General features: G+C 47.8%; 1 protein-coding gene across 1 annotated transcript; it reads left to right on the top strand.

Moving 5' to 3' along the window:
* Positions 1 to 312: 312 nt before the first annotated feature.
* urb1 (URB1 ribosome biogenesis homolog) lies at positions 313 to 21,553 on the top strand. The gene is made up of 39 exons (XM_064302041.1): positions 313 to 613; positions 974 to 1,113; positions 1,369 to 1,520; positions 1,631 to 1,760; positions 2,243 to 2,339; positions 2,481 to 2,566; positions 2,674 to 2,799; positions 2,906 to 3,036; positions 3,149 to 3,344; positions 3,771 to 3,908; positions 4,235 to 4,408; positions 4,844 to 5,000; positions 5,248 to 5,370; positions 5,451 to 5,563; positions 5,778 to 5,897; positions 6,052 to 6,168; positions 6,644 to 6,782; positions 6,896 to 7,066; positions 7,464 to 7,663; positions 8,002 to 8,220; positions 8,361 to 8,540; positions 8,931 to 9,774; positions 10,407 to 10,611; positions 10,935 to 11,121; positions 11,406 to 11,464; positions 11,615 to 11,805; positions 12,295 to 12,405; positions 12,521 to 12,584; positions 12,953 to 13,121; positions 13,344 to 13,446; positions 14,797 to 14,957; positions 15,438 to 15,549; positions 15,677 to 15,783; positions 16,187 to 16,330; positions 16,969 to 17,078; positions 17,412 to 17,612; positions 18,038 to 18,279; positions 18,630 to 19,175; positions 19,776 to 21,553. Exons 1-39 carry the CDS (start codon positions 481 to 483, stop codon positions 19,979 to 19,981), a joined length of 6,804 nt encoding a protein of 2,267 aa, XP_064158111.1. The 5' UTR covers positions 313 to 480; the 3' UTR covers positions 19,982 to 21,553.
* The last annotated feature ends 337 nt before the right edge of the window (positions 21,554 to 21,890 follow it).

The following is a 21,890-nucleotide window of genomic DNA, read 5'->3' as shown; positions in this document are numbered from 1 at the left end:
TTGAAAACATGTTTTTGCTGAAATGTAATTTTTTTTTTGTTATGAGTAACTGATAATAATGCATACAAATATATGAACCATGCGATAATTAAATCTATAGAGAGACAAGCATACGCATGCATGCATTCAAATACGCATATATTATAGCTCAAAGAAGCACTCGGCGTGGATTCAGTCATTTTCTTTTACCATGAATTAAAAATGATCTATTTACAGAATCACACCATTTATTAATGCGTTTAATAATGTTTCGGAACCACGTTTGGTTCAAACAAATTTAACGGTCAGGACAGGAACTAAAGCCAGCATGCTTCATACAATTACACGGCAACAATTTGAGACGGACACTCCTTGACGACAGCGCACACGTGTGTCTGGGATATGGGCATGTTGAGTGCTGTGCTGCAGCTGCATTGAACGCTGATCGTATATGCTACATCAATTTTCACCTTTTCATGTAGCCTAATAATAGCTAAAATAATGGCGAAAAAACGTGCAAAAGAAGACTCGGAGGAGTCTAGCACACCGGCAAAGAAAACAAAAGTAGTGGAAGTTGAATTTAATGGAACCGTTTTCAAATCCATGTTGAAAGACCCAACCAAAACCATGAAGGGTGAGTGCTGTGGGTGTTGTTTTCAGCTGTTCCCAGCTGGTTTGCTGCCATATGTCTGGTCAGTTCTTCTTGACTAGTAGTATGTTGGTTGGTATTGTACCCAGGTAGTTTGCTACAGTCCTAGTTAGCTACTGTGAAAGCTAGCCTGTGTGCACTTTTTCTCATCGTACGAGACTAGAACGCTGTACCACCTGCATCATCTTACTGGAATGGTTGAGGTTAGCTGTACAACGTAATTGAGCTTGTTGAATATGATCATAGATTTACACTGATTTCTGATTTTAATAAACTGTGTTAACCGTGGGATTGTACAGTGTGTTTCTCCCTTTGGGGTTCTATAAAACAGTGCTTCCCCCACAGGTCTGGAAACGTTCATTTCGATAGCAAAGAAATTGCCATGCCCAGACCTGTACGATGTTGTCGAGGGGTATATTAAAGTTTCCATGGAGTGTGCCGAAATATTCAAGTTGTTGGAGGGAGAAAAACACACGGAGAACGAAGTGAGTACTGTGCGAACGATAGTACCAGCTATAATTATTCAAGTAATTCTGAGGGAATTAGCTAGGCGACGACAGCTATTCGGGTATAGCTTTGTTGTGTAGAAGTCATTATCAGAAGCATCATTTTTGTCGAGATGCTGACAATCAGAGTTTATGTTGACCCGCTGCACCAAAATGATCTCCCGAATTCCTGTATGTGCAAAGAGTGTGTTTATTGTGGAGTGTCAAGCCCATTTAATTGTGTTTTGTGTCCAGTTGATGCTGGTCTTCCAGAGCTTGGAGATGATCCTGCTGCGGACTGCCACTGACCTCTCACACTTTAGCATGGTGGGGTCCACCATTGTTAAGAAAACGGTTACCAGCTTCATGAAACTCTTGCAGTCGTCGCTGTATTCAGAAAACCACAGGTACTGTGTTCTGGTAGCTGTCCTTTATGACTGATATCAAGCTGTTGCCACCGGGTCTGGCCTGAACTGACACCCTCACCTGCATCCAAAACACTTCCTGTTTCGTGTAGATTCGTCCGGCAGTGTCTTTGCTTCCTCTCGGCTATGGTGTCTCAGGGCCCGGACACTGCAAGGGAAGTCTTCAGCCAGTTCCAGTTCAGTAAGGGTCTGTCCTCATTGGCCAGGAGGAGAGACAAGATGGTGAGGCACTGTTGTCACTTTATGATCGTCAGTGTTTGGTCAGAAATTGCGGCTCTCAAAAATGTAGTATAGTTTCATGGGTAATGTATGTAGTAGGCCTAATGGGTATAGAATGGGTTAGGGGCTGGTCTTGTAACTTAAAAGTCACAGGTAGTTAACCTGCATTGCTTCAGTATATACCCAGCTGTATAAGTGGATGCAATGTAAAATGCTGTATAAAAGGAAAACAAAAAGTTGTGTAAGTCGCTCTGGATACGTCTGCTAAATGCCTGTAATTTAATGTGTTGCATGTGTTTATTCTGAGGCAAAAACTATGTGTTAACGCTAAATTATCCAGCCTGCATTTGTATTATCTGTCAGCAGTGTGTGGAGGAGTTTCCTCCTCTTTTTCTAGCCACTTGGTTTTTTGTTCAGTTTAGGAGACTTTATGCATATTTTTGTTTGTTAATTTCATAAAAAAAATTTTATTTATCTTTTAACAGGGTAGACCTGATGTCCGTATGGCATATATTCAGTTTGCACTTAGCTTCCTGGTATCCGGGGACCATGTCACTATAGGACAAGTTCTTGAGATGAAAGGTGAATATTTTCTTTATTTTCAGTAGAAAAGTAGCATTTTAATTTGTTCACAAATACATCTATGGTCGGTGGTATTTTCATTGTTTTCCTTGTTGGATCAGTGTCTCGTGAACTCAAAATAATTTTTTGGTCAATCATTAGATTTCCTGCCTGACATTTTGTCCAGTGGACTGAAGGAAGACAGAATTTCCATTGTGAACCTTGTTTTGTCAACTCTGCAGACCAAAGTAAGAATTTTGTCCTGTACTTTTATTTGTCCTCGCTGAAAAACAGAAACTCTTCCTTTCTTTTATTTTGATCTGATGTGTTTTTTTCCTCACTTTTTTTGCTGAAGGTTGTGCAGAACAAGGCCATCAGCAAGACGCAGAAAGTGAGATTCTTTGGCCCTTCTGTTTTAGCTCAAATCACATCTCTGTACAAGTGGAACGGGATTGTGGACGCAAGTCTAGATGGCAGTCAGGTTTGTGGGCAACAATCTCCTCTCAAATGCTGTGTCAGGCTTTGATGGAGAGTCTTCTTTTTGACAGTTTTGTATTTTGGCCCATTTGGTTTTTTTCATGTCGTAGGTGGCCGAGAATTCCGAGGAAGCCGGTAAGGTGGTGGTACGGGAACTCACGCACAATTTCCTCATCGATTTGTGCTGCTCCCGGAAGTACGGGATCAGTTTTTACGACCCCAGCTTTGGAACGGCCGGTCGGTAAGTGCGCGGTTTCGGCGATCGTCCTCCAGCCGTCTCTCTCTCTCTTTCTCTCTTTGTCTCTCTCTCTCTCTCTCTCTCTGTCCTGATGACTTTCCGTCCGTGTGATCAGGGCGGGGAACATCGTCCTGCTGCAGTTCCTGGTGGGGCTGAAGCAGGCCACGGAGGACGAGCTCATGGCCGAGCTGGTGGTGAGCGTTCTCAAGGGAAGCCCCGACCTCCTGCCCAGGTACTTCAAGGAGACGCAGTACTCCTTCACCCCACGCCTGAAAAGCGCTTGGCAGGATAACGTCACCCTCCTCAAGAAGGTAGTGTGCTCTTTTCTGAAGCTCTGTTTCGCTGTGTTGCATTATGTTACAGTTGATTAGCAAGTGCTCCTATCCAGGGCTTACGTTGTGTACGCAGTTGCTTTCTTATAGTGTAAACAAGGTATGATAGTACCGAGGAAGAGGATAGCTTGCATACTCATTCAGTATCCATGCAATTGCAAGGGATAGACTCAGCAGAGTTGTTTGAACTGTCTGCTTAACATTTCTTTAATGTTTTTTGTCTGAAATAATATACCTGTAGCCACATCAACCCATTTGTACATATGTTTGCGTTTTTACACATAACCCACGCCCTCAGAGCAGATGGCAGAAGATGATGCCGTGATTTGAGCTTGCTGATGTTTCGGGACAATTTTCTATCAGGTTTCAAAATTGTAACCTGTAGTATTTCCCATTGACTTGCAGATCTATGAAGCTCAGCCGGAGGTTTCAAAGGCCTTCCAAACTGGGGAGTTCATCCCTCTGCCTCGTCTGCTCACCATGGTGATGGTGACATCACTTCCACCCGTCTGCAATAAGGCCTTCTTCACACAGGGCCTCAATGTGAGTAGCGAGGCTACTCATTGTCTGTCACCAGATTGTCAGCAGAGGTGGAAAATCCAGGTTCAGAACGTGGAAGTCCTCCCCAGTGTTTTGTTCTAGTCACATAGAATAGCTAACTAGTACAATTCTTCAGCCAGGAGGTAGAACTAATTCGTGAAATCAGCTGGCAGAGTTAATGCGTAGGAAAAGAACGCATGGCAGGACTTTTACTTTCTGCCCCCTGGACTTTGCACCTCTGATAGTCTGTCAGTCTACGTCATGTATTACTCATGCTGTCGGGAGTTAATGGGTTATGGAGGTTTTTTTGGTATTATTTTCGCCCCTAGATGGGTAACGCAGTGGTTCAGCACACGACTCTCTCCCTGGTCTCCTTCATCCTGAGGAGGGCCCAGAAGAACATGGAGCACTGCCTGGACAGGGTCGTATGGCAGAGCTCAGAGATCTACACTCCCGCCATGATGGAGGACTTCGTACAGCAGTACCGGGAGGCCCTCAGCAAGGTACCGCCTACCCCACACTCCTCAGCCAATGGGAGCTGAGCTTTCCATAGCCATGCTTAGGAGTTTCTCTGGAGGAATCAGGGCTATCCTGCTCTTTGAGTGTCCTTGGGAATTGTCAAATTTATCACATAAAAGTAAAATCAAGCCATTATCTTTTTTCAATCAAAAATGTTCCTTTAGGAACTTCTTGAACAGCATTCATTTTCAGCAATATTGAAGTCATTGATATGTATATCGCATCGCTGATGATGTGCAAGACATGCCTTATTTAGTTGCCATTGGTCCTCAGATTTCAGAGACCTTAAAAGCTTTTGAAGTCCTTGATTTGGTGGCATAAGTGTGGGAACCTTGAATAATGGACCAAATGGGCAAATGTTGAATGAAAAAACAAACTGAAAAAGGATATAAAAATGGCTCTGTTTGGCTTCTCGCTAGATCTTGCCAGACATGACCAGCATCGTGTCAAAATGGCAGTCTCTGACAAAGAAGGGGAAGCCAGAGGAAGGGGCAACAAAGGGGAAGCCAGAGGAAGGGGCAACAAAGGGGAAGGAGGGGAGTGGCCAGGAAAAAGCATCCAAGCCTCCTGAGTCTGGTAACTTCCTGCTTTTGCTTCATCGTCCAGCTACAGCTTCTGTACCTTTTTATCCCTTTAAAGAGCAGGTTTTATTGGAATGTCGGTATTCTAGAACTCCATTGCTTTCAGTTTTCAGTTACCAGTAGTGAGTGTTACATTAGCATAAGAACATTCTAATCACATGCTTGTGATCTTAAAGGGTTAATTGAACATTTCTGATTGGCTCAAAGGCGATTGTGCGTTCTACTTCCTGTCTGTGTGTCAGGGCCCGATGATGCAGCTGCCATCCTTTTCAAGGCCTTGATTCTTCAGGTCATCTGTCTCTACCAGAAGGTTGTCCCCCATCTTGTCAGCCAGTGCACATTTGACTTCAGCAAGCTCTTAAAAGGTATGCGGATCTGTCTGACTGCAAGAGGATCTTGGTGTCTTGTGAAGAACCTTTGGCAGCTAAAGCCCCTTATTTTTCAGGGATTGTGTCAGAGAGGGGCATTAAGGAGGAGGTTCCTCCGGTTCTCCAGCACCAGATGCTGCAGCTGGCCCTGGACCTACCTGCCAGCAAGTTCTCTTGGTTCCGAGTTCAGGTGAGGCGTAGGAAGTGCTTTGGCTGTTCTTTCCTTTGCGGTGCCTGTTTTACTCTCTGTTATTTTAACTGTGAGACATGACTCACCCTTGTTGAAAAGTCTTTTGCACCTCCTTTTCATTCCATGATTTCATGTTGTACGCTACGTCGGTAGTGCTACGGTATTTAGCCCACTCTAAAGCTGCCTCTGCTGAATGGCTGCTTTCCCTCTGCAGGATATCGTGGACACAGAAGCTGCGGGCAGAGAGAAGTCGGTCTTCTACCTCCTGCTCAAGATGTTTGTGAGCAGCAGTGATGGCCGGCTGAAGACCTCCACAAGGATGCTGGTCCTCAAAGTGAGCGGCAGTTTTTCTCCCCAGACTGTTCCCATTTTTACTTATTTTTATTTTACATTTATTTTTATATTATATCTGAAATAGGGTTAAACTCTTTGTATGAAATGTGTTATTATTATTTATTGTAATTGTTAATTATTTTATTTCCTCTCAGGTGCTCAAGGACAGCGGTGTATTTGAGTACACCTGGCAGGAGCTGGAACTTTGGCTCAGCCATCTGGCAAGACTGCTTCCCTCACAACAGGAAGCTGTCATCCACTTCCTGGAAAGGGTGGGTCTGCTCATTCTCTCATACTATCATAGCTGTCTCTCACTGTCTAACACTGCTTTCCTGTCTGTGTGTGCCTGCTGAGATTTTGAGATTACTTGAAAGTGCTGGAGTTGTTGTTATTGTGTGCCTTTATATGGATCCCTTTAATCCCAGTTTATCTGTGCCTGTAGCTGCACATCCCATACAGAAGATGTCAGATTCTGAAATTCAGTAACTTAATATCTTTTTTTTTTCTTCCCCAAAGCATGAAATTGCCTGTAGTCAAACGGGTTACAATGAGGGTGTGGTTTTTTGGAAGTAGCAAAATAACTTCTACTTCAGTCCATTATATGGTCAGTCATGTACCAATAATCCACATGAAAACATGAATGTGGTCCTTGCTACTTCTTGTAAAGTCTTTGAATGTGCCAGTAGATGTACTGATGGAACCGTGGTGTGTGCGAGTGTGATTCTCACGGTCACTGTGGGGACGCAGGTGTTGGTGAGGCTGGTGTCCAGTCCCTACACGTACATGGACAAGGCGGCGGGCGTGGTCCAGGACGCGGCCTACCTGCAGGCCTCGCTGAGCGGCCAGGAGGCGGACGCCGTCAGCATCCCCGTCTCGCACATCGATGGTGAGCGGCTTTTCCCCGCACTGCGTTGGGCCCACGGACGGGAGCCGCCTCTATGGACACAGTGGAGATGCTGAGAGCTGATTGGAGGGCTTTTCCCGCCACTCTTGTTTCAGACGTGCTGGACATGGTGGACGTGATCATGGAGGGCAGCGAGGGGGAGGTCGAGGACCTGGGGCCGTCCCTTAGTGATGACCTCATCACGCAGACCTTCCCCTTCAGCGCGGTGGTGCCCGCCATCCTGGAGGCTCGGAACAACCTGCCCGCTAATTTTAAAGATGAGAAAGGTGAAACGGATTCTCTTTGACCTCATTCCTATCTCCACATCTCAGGGTCATTATCTCGCAGTACTGCGAGTCTTGACTTGGTAAACACTGATGGAAGATAACTGCCAGTATGTTTTTCTAAAGTATGTTTTTTCCTGACAAAACAATGGGCGGTTATGTTTTCTAGTGACTCTTGATTTTGTGTTTGTGGCTTCAGTTGAATGCAGCGACTCATTTAAACCGAATCATTGACTTTGAGTATAAGACTAGCCAATCTCACAAACTTTAAGAGCGTGTTTGGGTTTGAGGCTAAGATTTCACATTCTGACTCAAAGGGACACTCTTTGGCCTGCAGAGTTTGTGTGTGTTTGATTTCCACCACATATGGGTCACATTCACCGTGTCTGTTTTCCCCCAGGTGTGGTGTACGAGTACCTGGCCTCCGTCCTCCTGGACGTCCTTCACTCTCAGAGAGACCCCCTCCCTCTCTGCCTGGCTCTGCAGCAGTACGACAAAGAGCTGGATTCCTCGGAAAGTTCTGGAACTCCACACCCCTCTGTGGCAGAGTTCCATCGCTACTACGCCCAGTGGCTGCCCCAGCAGTCCAGAGAGCAGCTGGTAGGAATATGCATTACACACACTTTGTTCTTTTTCATAGTGGGAGAACTTTAAAGTGCTCTTCCAGAACCCTCGTCATTTTCTGTGAAACATGTCCACCAATCTGTATTCCAGGACAGAATCCTATTTTGTTCTGGAATATTTGTCATAATAGTGTTACTTTTGTAAAGTTGAATAAACTGCCAGACTTTTAGACTGGTGTCTAAATGCTTGAAGTATTTGAACTAATTATTTGAATCAGGGCTGGTTCCTGCAGAAAATACTTGCATTGCTGTAAAATAGTTTCTGGGATTATAATCTATCTGGGAATTGCTGTTTTTTTCTGTTTGGTTCTGTAGTTTAAATCTTGTGAGTCATCCTCGGCTGGGCCAGAGCCTGCGGTTTCCTTCACCACGGCGATGCAGGCAGCCTACAGCCACGGAGCTGCTGGCCTGCTCCAGGATTCCTTCAGGGAGAAGCTGGAGGAAGGCCTGGCCTCACTGGGGCTGTCCGAGTTCCCGGTGGCAGTCAAGCAAGTCCTGCTCTACGTCAAGACCACCGTGGACAACTTCAGCACAGTACGTACGCGTGAGGTTAACACGGTTCAGCGGCGATGCTGTCTGTTTGGAGTGGTTTTCATAGTGAACTCAGTTTTTGTGTGATTAGCATTATCTGACACCTTGGGTGGCTGTGTGTGATTTTTTTTTTTTCTCATCAGTTTTCCAAGGAGATCGGTGTGCAGGTGCTGCAGGTTCTCATGGAAGTGCTCAAGGCTTTAGTGAATAAGCTTCAGAGCCTGGAGCAAGCGGTCGAACCCGTGGCCACAGAGCCTCAGGAGGGATCGGAGCTCTTCCTGGAAGCGGACTCCGAACCTGGGGACGGCGTCAGCAAAGATCAGGTATGTGTCTGTAGTGTCTGTCATTAGTGCTGCTGCAGAATGAGTAAAAATGCGGTCTCTGTGATTATTTTATTTCATTTACCTCTTCATGAATTAACTGGGTTTATTTCTATAAATGAGTAAACCATGTGTTACACAGATGGACTACACAGTATAAATAAGGCATTGGTCAAGTGATTTTGTTTTAATATAATATTTTTATATTTTTATTTGTTTATGAGAAAGTACCTTTACACCTTTAAGTCCTTTACAGAGAAACAAACCCAGGATATGCAACAGTAGTAAAATAAAATGTGCATGTGTGTGTGTGCGCGCGTGTCTATCTGTGTGGTATGTGTGTGGTATGTGTACGTGTGTGTGCGTGCGCGTGTGTGCCTGTGTGTGTTTTAGGTGCTGCTGGCGGTGCTGGGCTCCATCTTTAAGCACCCCACGCTGGAGCAGTGGTTCCTGGCTCGGGAGCTGGGGGCGTTCCCCGCTCACTCCCTGAACCCGGTGCGGCTGAAGCGTCTCTGCTTGGAGCTCAGCGAGCGCACCCTGGCCCTCCTCCAGCTCGCCGCCCCGCCCCTCAGAGCCCTGGACGGCCTGGGCCTCGTCTCCGCCTACCTGGCGGCCGTCGAGAGGGCGGTGCTGAAGGAGCTGGGGGAGGAGCCGGCGAGCGGGGCGGGGCCGAGGGAGTCCCTCCCGCTGAGGGGCCTGCTGGCGCTGCACGAGTGCATGGAGGAGCCGGGCGTGAGGGCGGTGATCTCCGCCGCGCTCCTCCTCCCCCAGGAGAGACTGGCGGTGGGCGTGGCCGGGGGGGTGGGCCCAGCGGAGCTGAGCGCGTACGGGCGGGCCGCGCTGACCGTGCTGACGGGGAGCGGCGGGCGGGCGTCACATGACCGCGCCCTGCTCCTGTCCCAGGCTCACCTGCGTGGCCTGGCCACCCTGCTGACCTCCTGCGCCAGCCAGCCGCTGGAGGACTTCCTGCAGGGGGCGCTGTGCGCGGAGCCGGCCGCCGCCGCGCTGGTGCCCGCCGAGGCGCTGCTCCACTGCCTGCGCTGGCCCCGCCCCTCCGCGGTGGCCGTCGCCGCGGCGATGCTGAGCAACTGCTCCACCCACCGGCTGCAGTTCGAGCACTGGTGTCTGGAGCCGCCCCACGTGGAGCAGCTCGCGGGGGAACTGAATGCCTTTCTGCCCCTGCTGGGGGCCTACCTGACAGCCGCCAGCCAGGACGACCCCGCCCGACCCAAAGATGGTAAGAAACATGGATTATTTATTATTTCTCATTATTTAAAGACGTTCTGTATAAGCATGTTTTATAATAATAATTACATACATAATGGATGCTTTTACCATTTCGAAGCACTGTACAGTGAAGGAGGAAGAAACGTGCATCAGCCACTATCAATGTGTGTCAAACAGCTGTGCTATAATGCAGTGTATCTCTCCCTCATGGTGGTACAGTCCAAACAGCAGTGCTATAATGCAGTGTATCTTTCCCTTGTGGTGGTACAGTCCAAACAGCAGTGCTATAATGCAGTGTATCTTTCCCTTGTGGTGGTACAGTCCAAACAGCAGCTCTATAATGCAGTGTATCTTTCCCTCATGGTGGTTCAGTCCAAACAGCAGTGCTATAATGAAGTTCTGTATCTCTCCCTCATGGTGGTACAGTCCAAACAGCAGTGCTATAATGAAGTTCTGTATCTCTCCCTCATGGTGGTACAGTCCAAACAGCAGTGCTATAATGAAGTTCTGTATCTCTCCCTCATGGTGGTACAGTCCAAACAGCAGTGCTATAATGAAGTTCTGTATCTTTCCCTTGTGGTGGTACAGTCCAAACAGCAGTGCTATAATGAAGTTCTGTATCTTTCCCTCATGGTGGTTCAGTCCAAACGGCGGTGCTGAGGGCTCTAAGAGAGGCTCTGCTGACCCCGCTGTCCCGCTCGGCCCTCTCTGGGGACGCAGAGGACCCCCTCTCTCAGCGGGTGGACGTCCTGTCCCAGCTGATCAGCCTGGCCGCCAGACCGAAGGACATCGGGGAGCTAACGGACGGGCTGCCTGCTCTCCTCCGCACGGCCGACGGCTTCGAAAGGTCAGCGTTGCAGCCTCTGTACCTGCCTGTCTCAAAATGGCGTCCGGGCGTATGCTGGGGAGGATTCTGATAGCCGTGGCACACGATTCAGAGGAGTTAAGGCTTTGATTAAGGAACCTCCTGCATCAGTTACTCTGAGGCTTATGTAAATGAATACACAAACTGTTGCCTCAGTATCCAAGGTTACCTAGAGGTGCAATGCTCTGCATGTGAATTATGTGTTACCAAACAGAGAGAAGTGTAACGGATGACCAGTGTGCTGTACTGTGCTGCTGCGTCAGTGTATATCAGTAGGAAAGCTGGGTATTTGGGTATTTCTGCAGGTGGAAACTGGTGGAGCCTATCACAGACAAACTTGCCGGCTCCCCCGAGCAGCTGGCCTCATGGACGAAGTCTCTGCCCACCGCTGCCCTCCGGTGGCTGATCAGTGCCTACACCACCCACAAGGAGCAGGAGAAGGCGATGAGACAGGAGGAGGAGAGCATGCTGGGGAGAGTGAAGGAGCTGCTGGTGAGCTGCAGTTTGGGGCGCCCCCCTGCTGGTACCCCTCACCGTTCACCGTCACAGTGCTCGCTGCCTCACTGTTTTCTGCTGTTTGGGAAAGTTGCAGTAGTGCCTGAATGTGCCCTAGGCTCTGGGGTGTAAATGTCTAATGAATGTGAAAAGCTGAGATAAAAATAAAACAAAATCTATTTTATTTTAGGCTCCATTCAGGCTACGTGTCTGCGTGTTTCCTTTGGGAGTCTGTGTGTTGTGTTTCCCTGGCCTCGCTAATTTAAATGCTTTTCTCGCAGGCTTGTCCACAGGACGTGACCCCGCAGGACTGGAACAGTTTTGTGAAGGCTGGGTTGAAGTGAGTGCACTGCATTTTCAGTGTCTTCTTGCTGTGTTGTCGCTGGCTTCTACAAGCGTGTGAAGCCCCTGTCTGGCAGGAACGCATCATGCCTTTGCCGGTGGACTGTGGGTTTGATGTGAAATGCTAAACGCTAACTCCTCCGCCCAGGTATCGCTATAGAGACGCGACCTTCCTGGACACTCTGTGCGGCCTGCTGGAGGTGATGTACTGCGGCGATGACACCCCCAAAGGCCTGCTGCCGTTAGCAACCGTTCACATGATGACAACCAGCCACTCGCTGTTCCTGCCCTCCGTGCTGTGCTCGCAGGAAGAAGCTAACGAAAGCCCTCAGTCTAAAGGTACAGCGAAGACGCTAATGGGGCTTGGGGACTGATATACTTAGACCTTTAGCATTTGCACACGCTAAACCAGTAGCATGACCAGCCATTGGTTGTGTTACTAGTTTTGTATGTGCTAAAAGGTTTTGCACATGCTAAATATCGGAGTAAATCAGGCCCTTAATGTTCTCTGGTATGAGCACAGTTGTGCACCATTTAGAGAGAAGGTTGTTTTTTTGCAACCTGCCATTTTTCTCAGATCAATCTCCCCGTTTAAAAAAAAAAATTCAAGACATCATCCTATTATCCGGTGGTGTCTTTTTTTGGGATTCTGATTATTTGATGTGTTATTTTTCAGCATTTATACACAAACATTGTTCAGGTTTAAGACTTCAGATATTTCAAGATAACGGTGAAATAATCAAGATAGTGGTGTGCTGGCCCCAGTGTCTTGCTGTGGAGCAGTAGCTGTCCTGCCTGAGTGAGTTTCCTGTCCTGTGTGAATTGCAGAAGCCCTGGTGTCCCTCCTGCTGGCTCTGGTGAGGAAATGCCCTGCAGTCTGCGACAGCGGCCATTTTGTGCTTCTGCTGGGAGCTTACGGCGCTACTTTGTGTACTTCAGGTAACTATGGGGTGAAGTTTCAACTGTAACAGAACTGCACGTGCAGATTCTTTGCATAAAATTGTTGTTATACGTGAATTTTAAATGGTAGTAAAGTGTTTATTTTTCTATGCAGACCAGAAGCTGCTCCTGATTCTGCTGGAGTACGAGAGAAACAATATCAGCTTGGCCGAGTTTCAGTACGTCTAGCTGCATCATTTGATTTTTGCATGTCATGCTGTGTGTGCTCCTTTCTGCATGTCTGTGGGAATAGTTTTGGTTCTAGTTTTGAATGTACATTTGTTTTTCTGTGTTTGTGTGTGTTCATGTCTGGCTGTCTGCCAGAGTGTGTGCCTGTCTGTGTGCATATGCATGTGTGTGCGCTCCTGTGTTTGTGTGTCCCTGTGTGTGTGTGTGTGTGTGTGCTTGTGCGTGTGTGTCTCTGTGTGTATTTATATTTGGTGGTGTTCTCCAGGTCTGTGCTGTATGTGTATTTATATTTGGGGGTGTTCTCCAGGTCTGTGCTATCCTGTGTGTGTGTGTATTTATATTATGGGGTGTTCTCCAGGTCTGTGCTGTGGGGCCCAGCGGCAGTGGAGCACCACAAGGCCTGTAAAAGCCTGGGGAAATCCCTGTGGCAGCAGCCCAGCTCTGAAGACCTGCTGGCCCTGCTGAGCTCCGACAGAATGCTCAACACCGTGCGGCACTTCCCCCAGCAGCGCCGGATCATTCCGCAGGTAAACCCCCCCCCCCAAAGCCCTCATACAGCACCGCATTTTCCTTTTTGGTCTGTGATTTGAATTCAGAATTGACCTGCCAAACTAAAATGTTGAATGAAGGAAAAGAAAACCAAGCACTGCATTTTGTTGAAAGTCAAATTAAAAATAAATTTCAGTAAAAATGATATAATCCAGGCGTTTTATGTGACTTCCAGCACCTTTTCCCGTGTTTTCCACTAGGAGGCGAAAGAGCTCTTGTACAGAGAGGAAGGAGTCCAGGACCTGGGCAGCCTGTACGATCCCTGCTTCCTCCTGCCCCTCTTCAGTAGCCTGCTTAGACCAGGTAAGATCCAGGAACAAACCATACCTGTGAACAGGACAGAAACTTAACCTCTACTGGACACCATTGCATTATTAACATTAACATTAATATTGCTTTACATTTATCATATTGTATGTTGATCACCAGATTATGGGGTGACATTCCCTCAGGAGGTAGAGCGGTAGAACTAAGGAGGTAGTGTGGTAGAGCTAAGGAGGTAGAGCAGTCGTCTGGCAAGTGGAAGGTTGTCGGTTCAATCCCTGGTCTTCTGTGTCGAAGTGTCCTTGAGCAAGACACCTAACACCTGATCGCCGTTGGTGTGTGTGTGAATGGGTGAATGAGAGGCATTCATTTTTAAAGGAGTACCATGGTGATTTTCACACTTTCTCGGTTTTATGTGCTATTTGCACAAGAGGCATTGAAGAAACACAATGAGCAAAGTATTAAATATGTCCGTTCTGTATTTTTGGAGAAATATGCGTTTTAAATTCATCATCCTATTTTCAACCGGTTGAGAAAGTTGTCATTTTTCTACGTCACGAATACAGTAACCACTCCTATTTCCACGCCCCGTAAAGAAATCTGACAGGAAAACACCGTCCTGCTGTTCAGACAATGTAAATATTTGACTAACGTTAGGTTCACTTAAATTAGAGTGCCTTTAGATTATTTCTGGTTATATTCATTTAGCTAGCTAGCTAACGTTAGCTAGCTAGGAGGTTTGCTTTCATAAGGCAATGCTATCGATAACGTTAGCTTGCTAGTTTGCTTTTATGAGGACGTTATAGTTGTGCTTTCATCTTAACTTGGCTAGCTAGATAGCAAAAATTATAACTGGATATAAGTCAACGTTCTTACCTTAGCTATCTATCGATACTTGATATACTACTAAGTTAGCTAGCTTGTGAAAATTCAGTCTCCCAAAGAGAGCGCATATCATGGGGGTAGCTATGGTAACCGGGCACGGTCTGTCAATCATAGCTAACTGACAGTTCTCATTACCACGCCCAGACGGTTCGGGTGAATTTTTATAGTGGGAAATTTAGGCTTAGAAAAATACGTTTTAAAGTACATTGAAATGACTGAAGAATAAAAAAATTATGCACATTTGTTTTGTTGTTGCCTGAAGACAACTTGGAAGTGTCACGTTCAACCACCATGGTACTCCTTTAAGTGTTTTGTGCAGTTGTTGCTGGAAAATGCATAGTATAAATGCAGTCCATTTATCATTTTTCACTGTGTTTGTCAATGAATAGAGTAGTTTTGAATTATCTTCATATAAAGTAAAACATCATCTTCTTAAGAGTGGGAGCCTGACTCCTGCTTCCGCTGAGTATGTGTTGAAGTCCGTGTCATTCTCTGCTCCCTCAGAGTCTGTGATTGACTGCTACAAGTTTGTGTCGAGCCACGCCCTCGGGGTCACGGTGGCGGCTCTGAGCAGCTACGACCCCAAAGTGCGAGCGGCGGCCTATCAGGTGCTGGGGTGCTTCCACCATCACCTGGAGGGGGCGCGGTTCAGAGAGAAGAGACAGGTGAGCGGGTCTCCGTCCGCAGGTCGCACACAGTGTGTGTTCAACACAGGGCGCTCGCCTTATCAGCACCCTTGGTTGTGGTTTAGTAGCTGTCTGTTCATTTGCATTGTGAATTTCAGTTTTGAGTAAGTAAAGAAAATGATGGTAAGTTCATAAGTAGTAGCAGCTTTTATAAATGTGCTTCATGATGTTGTAATGTGCTTGGCAGTTGCCAGATCAAAAAGGCTCCATTTTCCCAACAAACTCAACCTACAAAATTTTGACAAATCACTAGTACTACTTGAAGCCTCTAGCGTCAATAAGGATTTTTTTTAGTGTTTTTGAAGAATACGTGTACTGCCAGCTACTGGGTTCATTCAGTCAGGGTGAATGATTCTGCTGTAACAGCAGACTGTTCTCTGTACTCAGTCCCTGTAGACCCATGTGTTGATGTACTTGTGTACCACTCAGTTAACTGTGTCCTGGGTACTTGGTTCTCAGCTTCTCTATTTGCTGGACACCGTGAAGAACGGCATTCGGCAGCAGAACCTCCGTCTCCCGTTCCTGCTGGTGACGTACATCGCAAAGGTGGCCCAGCAGATGCTCAGACCCGGTTGGTTAATGTCCTCCGATTGCGTCTTTTGTTTGTGGAAATTTTGTGCTTGTGGGTGGCCGTCGCCATTTGCGTGATGCTTGTTTTAACCACACTTTTCACTTCCTGTGTGTCCCCTTGTATTCAGAGGAGCACATGTACATGATCGTCAACAAGTTCCTGCTGACCCATCAGTATCTGGACCTGAAGAAAGTTCCGGAATTCTTCCGGCTCTTCTACAGCTTTGATTTGGAGGTAACGTTGAAACATTTAGTGTCATCATTCCATTGATCTTCATTCGTCAACCTGTCTTGAGCTGAATGATGGACACACCTTGTGTTGCTCTAAGCATGTAAAGCTAGTTCATTTTATTCTCGTGGTCTGAAATAATTTTCCCGCCAGGTTTATTAATCTCATCTTGTGAAGCACCTTCAGTGAACATCCAGATGAAAGCTCTGTAGTAAACGTGGAGGGGATGTGGTTTTCCTGGGTTTCCTGCATGCATTTATGTGGCAGTCTGCATCTGAGGGATACACGCCTGTAATGTAAATGCCTGTAATGATAGAGGAGACTGGGTCTGTCCCCGAGCGTGTGATCGAGCGGGCCCTGTCCGCCCCCTCCTCTGCCACCGGGGGGCGTTCGTGTTTCTCTCCCCCAGCACAAAGCGGAGCGCGAGTGGGCCGTGGACGTGCTGAGGGAGGGGCTGGCGGACCGGTACTGCTACGAGCTGTGCGACCGGCAGGGAATATTCCAGATCCTGCTGAGCTTCTACAGCAGCCCGCTGTGTGACGAGTCCACACAGGTAAGCGCTATCGGGCTTTCGGAGAACAGCGTGAGCCCCCCCCTACCCCCCCGCCCCCCCCCCACCCACCCCCCGCGCCTGCACCCCCGCTCTCGTTTGTGTATTTGCGGCCCCACCTGTATCTCCTCCACCCCTTGTCTGCTTTGTTAATGTCTCCACACAGAGAGCACGTTGAAAGCTGTGTTTTAATATAAAAGCTGTGTTCTAACATAAAATGTCATAAATGGACAGCGTCCTCTCCAGTGATTTCACATGTGATATGTAGGAATGTATTCGCCGTTGCGCTGGGTGAAAGGGCCGAAGTTGCATCTGTCATCGCTTCCTTTGTGTGATTTCAATGCCCTAAATCCCCACATACTAAGGCGCCTAGCTCCTAAGCTGCGTGGACGGGCTCTAACATAACTCACCTGCGTATGACATCGTCAAACTTGCCTGGTTTCGGAGCTGTTCCTCAGAAGCTGAACTTGTACCAGTCAGCGAGGTCACGGGGAAGGCGTCGCGCAGACGGGACAGTGTGTGTGTGTGTGTGTGTGTGTGTGTGTGTGTGTGCCCGTGCGTGCTTGCGTGAGTGTGTGTGTGTATTGTGCGTGTACAGTACGGGCTGCCACTCCAGCCTCTCTTTCCTGTTAATGGCGTAGGCTCGCATCATGGAGGTGCTGCAGCAGGCTGGCCGCGTCAACAAAGCAGCCTATGAGCTCATAAAGGTCCACGGCCTTCTGACATGGATCCTGCAGGTCACAGAGAGGAGGTAAACCCACCAATCAGCTCCCACCCACGTCCGTGTTCACACACAGGAAGGGCTCGCTGCTGAAATGCTGTTCAATTCTGCTCGGCCATGAAGCGTTTGTATACAAATTATTCCCCGTCCAAGTGCAATTAAAAAGAAATTAAAAAACGAGAGAGAACATCCCGAGGTAGTGTGTGGAATCTTAAGGTTCCAGTAATGTCCATTGTCATCTGATGTCTTATCCTATGAGTGGATTATATATGGTGCGGCGTCAGAGATTTTGTGGAAATAATGCACTCAATGCAAATGACAGATCCTCTGGGATTTTATTTATTTATTTTTATTTTTTGTCAGATACCTGGAGAATCGGGTTCTGTGTGCCGTCATCGACCTGGTCCACGTGCTTTGGTTCACAAATCTGGGGCAGAAAGAGAGCGGGGGGGTGGGGAACACCCCCTCGGATGGAGATGCCCCACAGGGCCCGGCTAAATACCTCCCTCTCCCGCTCATCAACGAGTTCCTGTGTGTGCTTTTGGCCTTCATCAGACACTTACAGTAAGGCCCCGTCTGCCAAGAGCCTGACCATCTGTTTACACAAATAACTAATCGAGCTGCTGCGATGGCAGGTATGCCATCTGCCCAGTTACATGCCCCATACCTGTGAGTCACTGAGAGTTTGGCTCTGTTCAGGGTTTCCCACAGCGGTTAGCATAGCATTCCAGTCTTTCTTGTATGAATAGATCCATGCCTTATACACAGACATTGGAAAAATGTAGCAGGGTAGCTTAATGAAGTATGAAATGCAAGACCCTCGTTTTTTTTGACAATGCAACGATAAGCCAATGTGGTGTGGTCGTGTGTCGATTCATTAAGCACAAGTCTCTTGGTGTCATTCACATTAGATTGAAATGAAAATGTCTGAGCAGGTTTTTGTGACGTTGAGCGTGTGACGCTGTGTGCCGTTTGTCTCCCGCGCGCAGGTCCGGTGTGAAGGCCCGTCAGCTGGCCCCCTTCCTGCGGACCCTCAGCTCGGTCCTCCAGCACCGCGGGTCGGCTCTGGCCGCCCACAGAGAGATGGGCCGCGGGACCGTCCCGGACCGGGCCCTGTCCAGCACCGAGGGCCTGGCCCTGCTCCAGCACTGGAGCCAGCTGTCCCATGATGCTCCGCTTCAGTCGGCCCTGCAGGGTGTGGCAGAGAGGCACAGGGTCAAGGAGCTGCTCAGTGAGTGTTACTGCTGTGTCACGCGCTGGGTTTGTTACTCTGAGGTTGCGGGTTTGAATCCCAGTTGGGGCACTGCTGTTGTTCCTTTGAGCAAGGCGCTTGCTTCAGAATTGCTTCAGTAAAATATCCAGCTTTATATATGCATAGCATAAGAGCATCTGCCGAAATGCTATGCTGAACTGTTTAATGGCTACTTTTCTGTCTAAGGTGTTACACCATTAACTGAACCACTAGACTCAAATTTCTCTGGTCTTGGAAATTTTTCTACTCCAGTGGGTCTCCTGTTTTGATTTGGTGTGCTGTTCCTTGCCTTTGATGTATTGTGTAATATAACCCCTGTGCTCCTGCAGGTAACGTGAAGGAAAGGGGGCGGAGTAAAGGTTCCTCCCTGAGGAGTCGCGCTCGGGCGGAGGCGCAGCCGGAGGAGGTGGGGGGCGATGCGGAGCGGCAGGAGCAGGCCGCGCTGGAGGAGTGTGAACCCCACCTTAGGAGCATCCTCACGCACTGGGAGTCCCTCCCCCCGCCTCCCAGCCCCGCCTCCGTCTCCCGTGGCGACCTCACCGCCGCCGCCGCCCACCTGCTGGTCGGGTGGACGCTCCGGTCCCTGGTGGGGGCGGGCCCGGACCCCGCGGGGACGCTGTCCTTCCTGCGCTGGGTGCGGGCGAACGTACTCCCGCACCAGGGCGCGGTGGAGGCGGTGCTCGCCGACGCCGCCGTGGCGCAGGACTTCCTGAGGCTGCTCCACCGGGCGCGCCGGGCCGGCGCGGAGACCGCCGAGCTGCTCACCGCCGTCATGGTGGCCCTGCTGGAGGCCCGGGGCGCGCTCTCGGGGGACCTGCATCGGGCCGTCCTCGCCGCCTGCCTGCCCGACCCGCCTCAGGACGACTCCAGCAGAGGTGAGACACGGCCGCCGTCCCGGTACAGGGGTCTGAAACAGCGGCTCCCAGCCCTGCAGATCTGCCCTCAAACCCTAACAGCACATCGCATTCAACAGCTAGAGCAGGGCTGCCCAACCCTGATCCTGGAGATCTACCGTCCTGTAGGTTTTCCCTCACACCCTCATTTGGCACACCTGATTCTACCAATTAGCAGCTCAACAGGATCTCTAGCTGTTGAATGAGGTGTGATTTTCTAGGCTTGGAGTGAAAACCTACAGGAACAGTTCAGTTGAGTGGGAACCACTCATCTAAAAAGAGTGTTTGAAAGGATATCAGGCAAGTCTTCATTATTGAGGCCTGTAGAGGATCTGCTGGGAAATTTTACTAAATGGTACATTACCAAATGACTATACAAACCAACATCCCCAGCATTTATGTCCCATACTATTCATTTGTACAACAGGGTATTATTTGACTAAACAGTTCGTCGAGTTTCAGTTGAAAGTGCTCTTGAGTCGTGTGTGACAGCAGTGGCCACTAGGGGGCTCAGCAGTGCATGCAGTCTTCTGCACGGTAGGTCCGGTTCTCTAACCGCTGCGCTGCTCGCTCTCTCCGCAGGCGCAGGGCTGCAGCTTCTGTCCGTGTACATCCACGAGCTGTGGAGCGGGGCGGCGTCTCCCGATCTGTTCCTGACCCACGTCAGGCTGGTCACAGGGGCCCGGGGCCCGGGGCCAAAGAAGGGGAAGTGCCCGGCAGGGGTCCGGAGAATCTGCACGGACATTTCCGCAGCCGTGGACTCCGCGCCGCGAATGTCGCGCGTTTGAAGGTTACCATGGACACCAAGTGTTTACACGGAGACTGAGAGAGAGAGAGAGAGGACAGCGTACATTTTGCACCTGTGTCAGTCGAGGTTTTAATAATGTAAAGCAGGCAACTTAAACGTACCATGTAAAACTGCCAGAGTTCATTTCCCAAAATGTAAAAGTATTGAATCGTCGTAAAAAATACAGCCTATTTTAATATGTAAACCTGCGTGCTCCGTTTCTGCTCATTACTTCTATACAATAGGATGCGCAAGTCTTGCTTCCAAACTGGCACATTTTATTGACAAACTTTGGTCTGAACTATTTGGATAAATATCTTTAAATTGCTCTAGAGTTATGGGACTGAAGTTGCCCTTGTTGCACCAACCCTTTCGACATTCTTCCAGCGGTCACTAGAGATCCTGACTTAAAGAATCCATCCGTGCATTATCAAAACACCATTTTCAGTGTTTGTCTTCTTCTGGATGACCCGGAGTACATTACGTTCTTAGGAAATTAATTGCTGAAATTCATTTAGCTACAGGTGTTTTGAGATACACATCACATGTCGTGTAATAGTTCAATGCAGAAAGTAGTGTCTGTTAGAGGAAAATCTGTCAGGTATCTCTTGTATTAAGGCCTCAGACCTCTAATCTTCACTTTCTGCACCTGTTAACTGTTCTGCACCCTATTGGCCATATTCTTAAAACATGCCCCACATGCAGTAATTTTGTCTCTAAAAGTTTGGTGTTTCATACTTGCATAATTTTGAACTGGCAAAAAAAAACCTGGATAGCCATCGTTGTGGTTTTAGCTTTGAGGTTAGAGGTACATTATTTTGTTCACCTTGCAGCATAAAGTCATTTAATGACTAACCATTAGACATAAAAAAAAGAGTATTTTAAACAAGTGCATAACCTGAAATATGTTGCAAACTTCTTTTAAATGGATTTTAGACCTTACAATACAGAGAAGGGCTATTTTAGCCGTGAACAGCAGAGGGCAGTAGTTGGATATAACCCCCATTACCGAACAATACGCTTACGCGTAGAGAAATCTGACGCGAGTGTGTTTAGCCCGGATCGAGAGTTTGCTTTATAAATGCGGGGTGAAGCGAAGCGTGACTCTGACTTCCTTGACATCGCTGCTTCATCCAGCTCTTCAGGTTCGCCCTTTTCTCTGGAACTACATCGGTATGATCGCAACCCTGATGGTGCGTGACGTTACTGGATGTGGCTGGATGCATTAATGCATTAATGAGTTCCAGAGAATTCTAATTGGAATGTTAGCATCCCATGGGGAAATAATGTTATGTTTAATACTTAAGACAAAGCATAATGATATTTTCTGTGATCTTTTGTGTTAAAGAAGGATTATTTCTTATTCTTTCATTGTTTTACACTTGAATTCTTCCACTTCGATGGTGATTGATGTTATTTTTCTTTTTCTCTCAGTAATGGGCCAGATTAGTATGGAAATTATTCTAGGCTGCAGTTAATGTAGAATTTTGAGAGCAAAAGACAGCATTATTGTCATATAGTAAAAAAAAAATGTTTTTGTCTGCACTGAAAATAAATTTCTTATTTCAAATTATTTATCAGCAGGATAAGCCCCTTTTTGTTTTTATTTTTTATTTCAGTTCAGGTAGTTTTCCCACTTAACCTACATCTTATTCATGTAAAAAAAAAATTATTTTTTTTGAGAATCTTGATGATTTCATCATGAACTGCTGAGGTGTGGTTGGGCAGTATACATGATCAACAACAGCACACTGTTGCGTGTAAACTCTAGTTAATTATAAAAACGACAAAAGGCACCCTGTAGTTGAATCCTTCACCCCTGGCCATCAGTCTGGAAATAAACAGTTGACACGCCGGCAGTGTTAGCGGAAGGAACCGTTCGTGTTCCTCAGAAACAGACTGCTGAGAAA

This window comes from Anguilla rostrata, chromosome 12 (assembly GCF_018555375.3).
Source record: "Anguilla rostrata isolate EN2019 chromosome 12, ASM1855537v3, whole genome shotgun sequence".
Lineage (NCBI taxonomy): Eukaryota > Metazoa > Chordata > Actinopteri > Anguilliformes > Anguillidae > Anguilla > Anguilla rostrata.
This window is presented reverse-complemented; position numbering and strand designations above follow the sequence as displayed.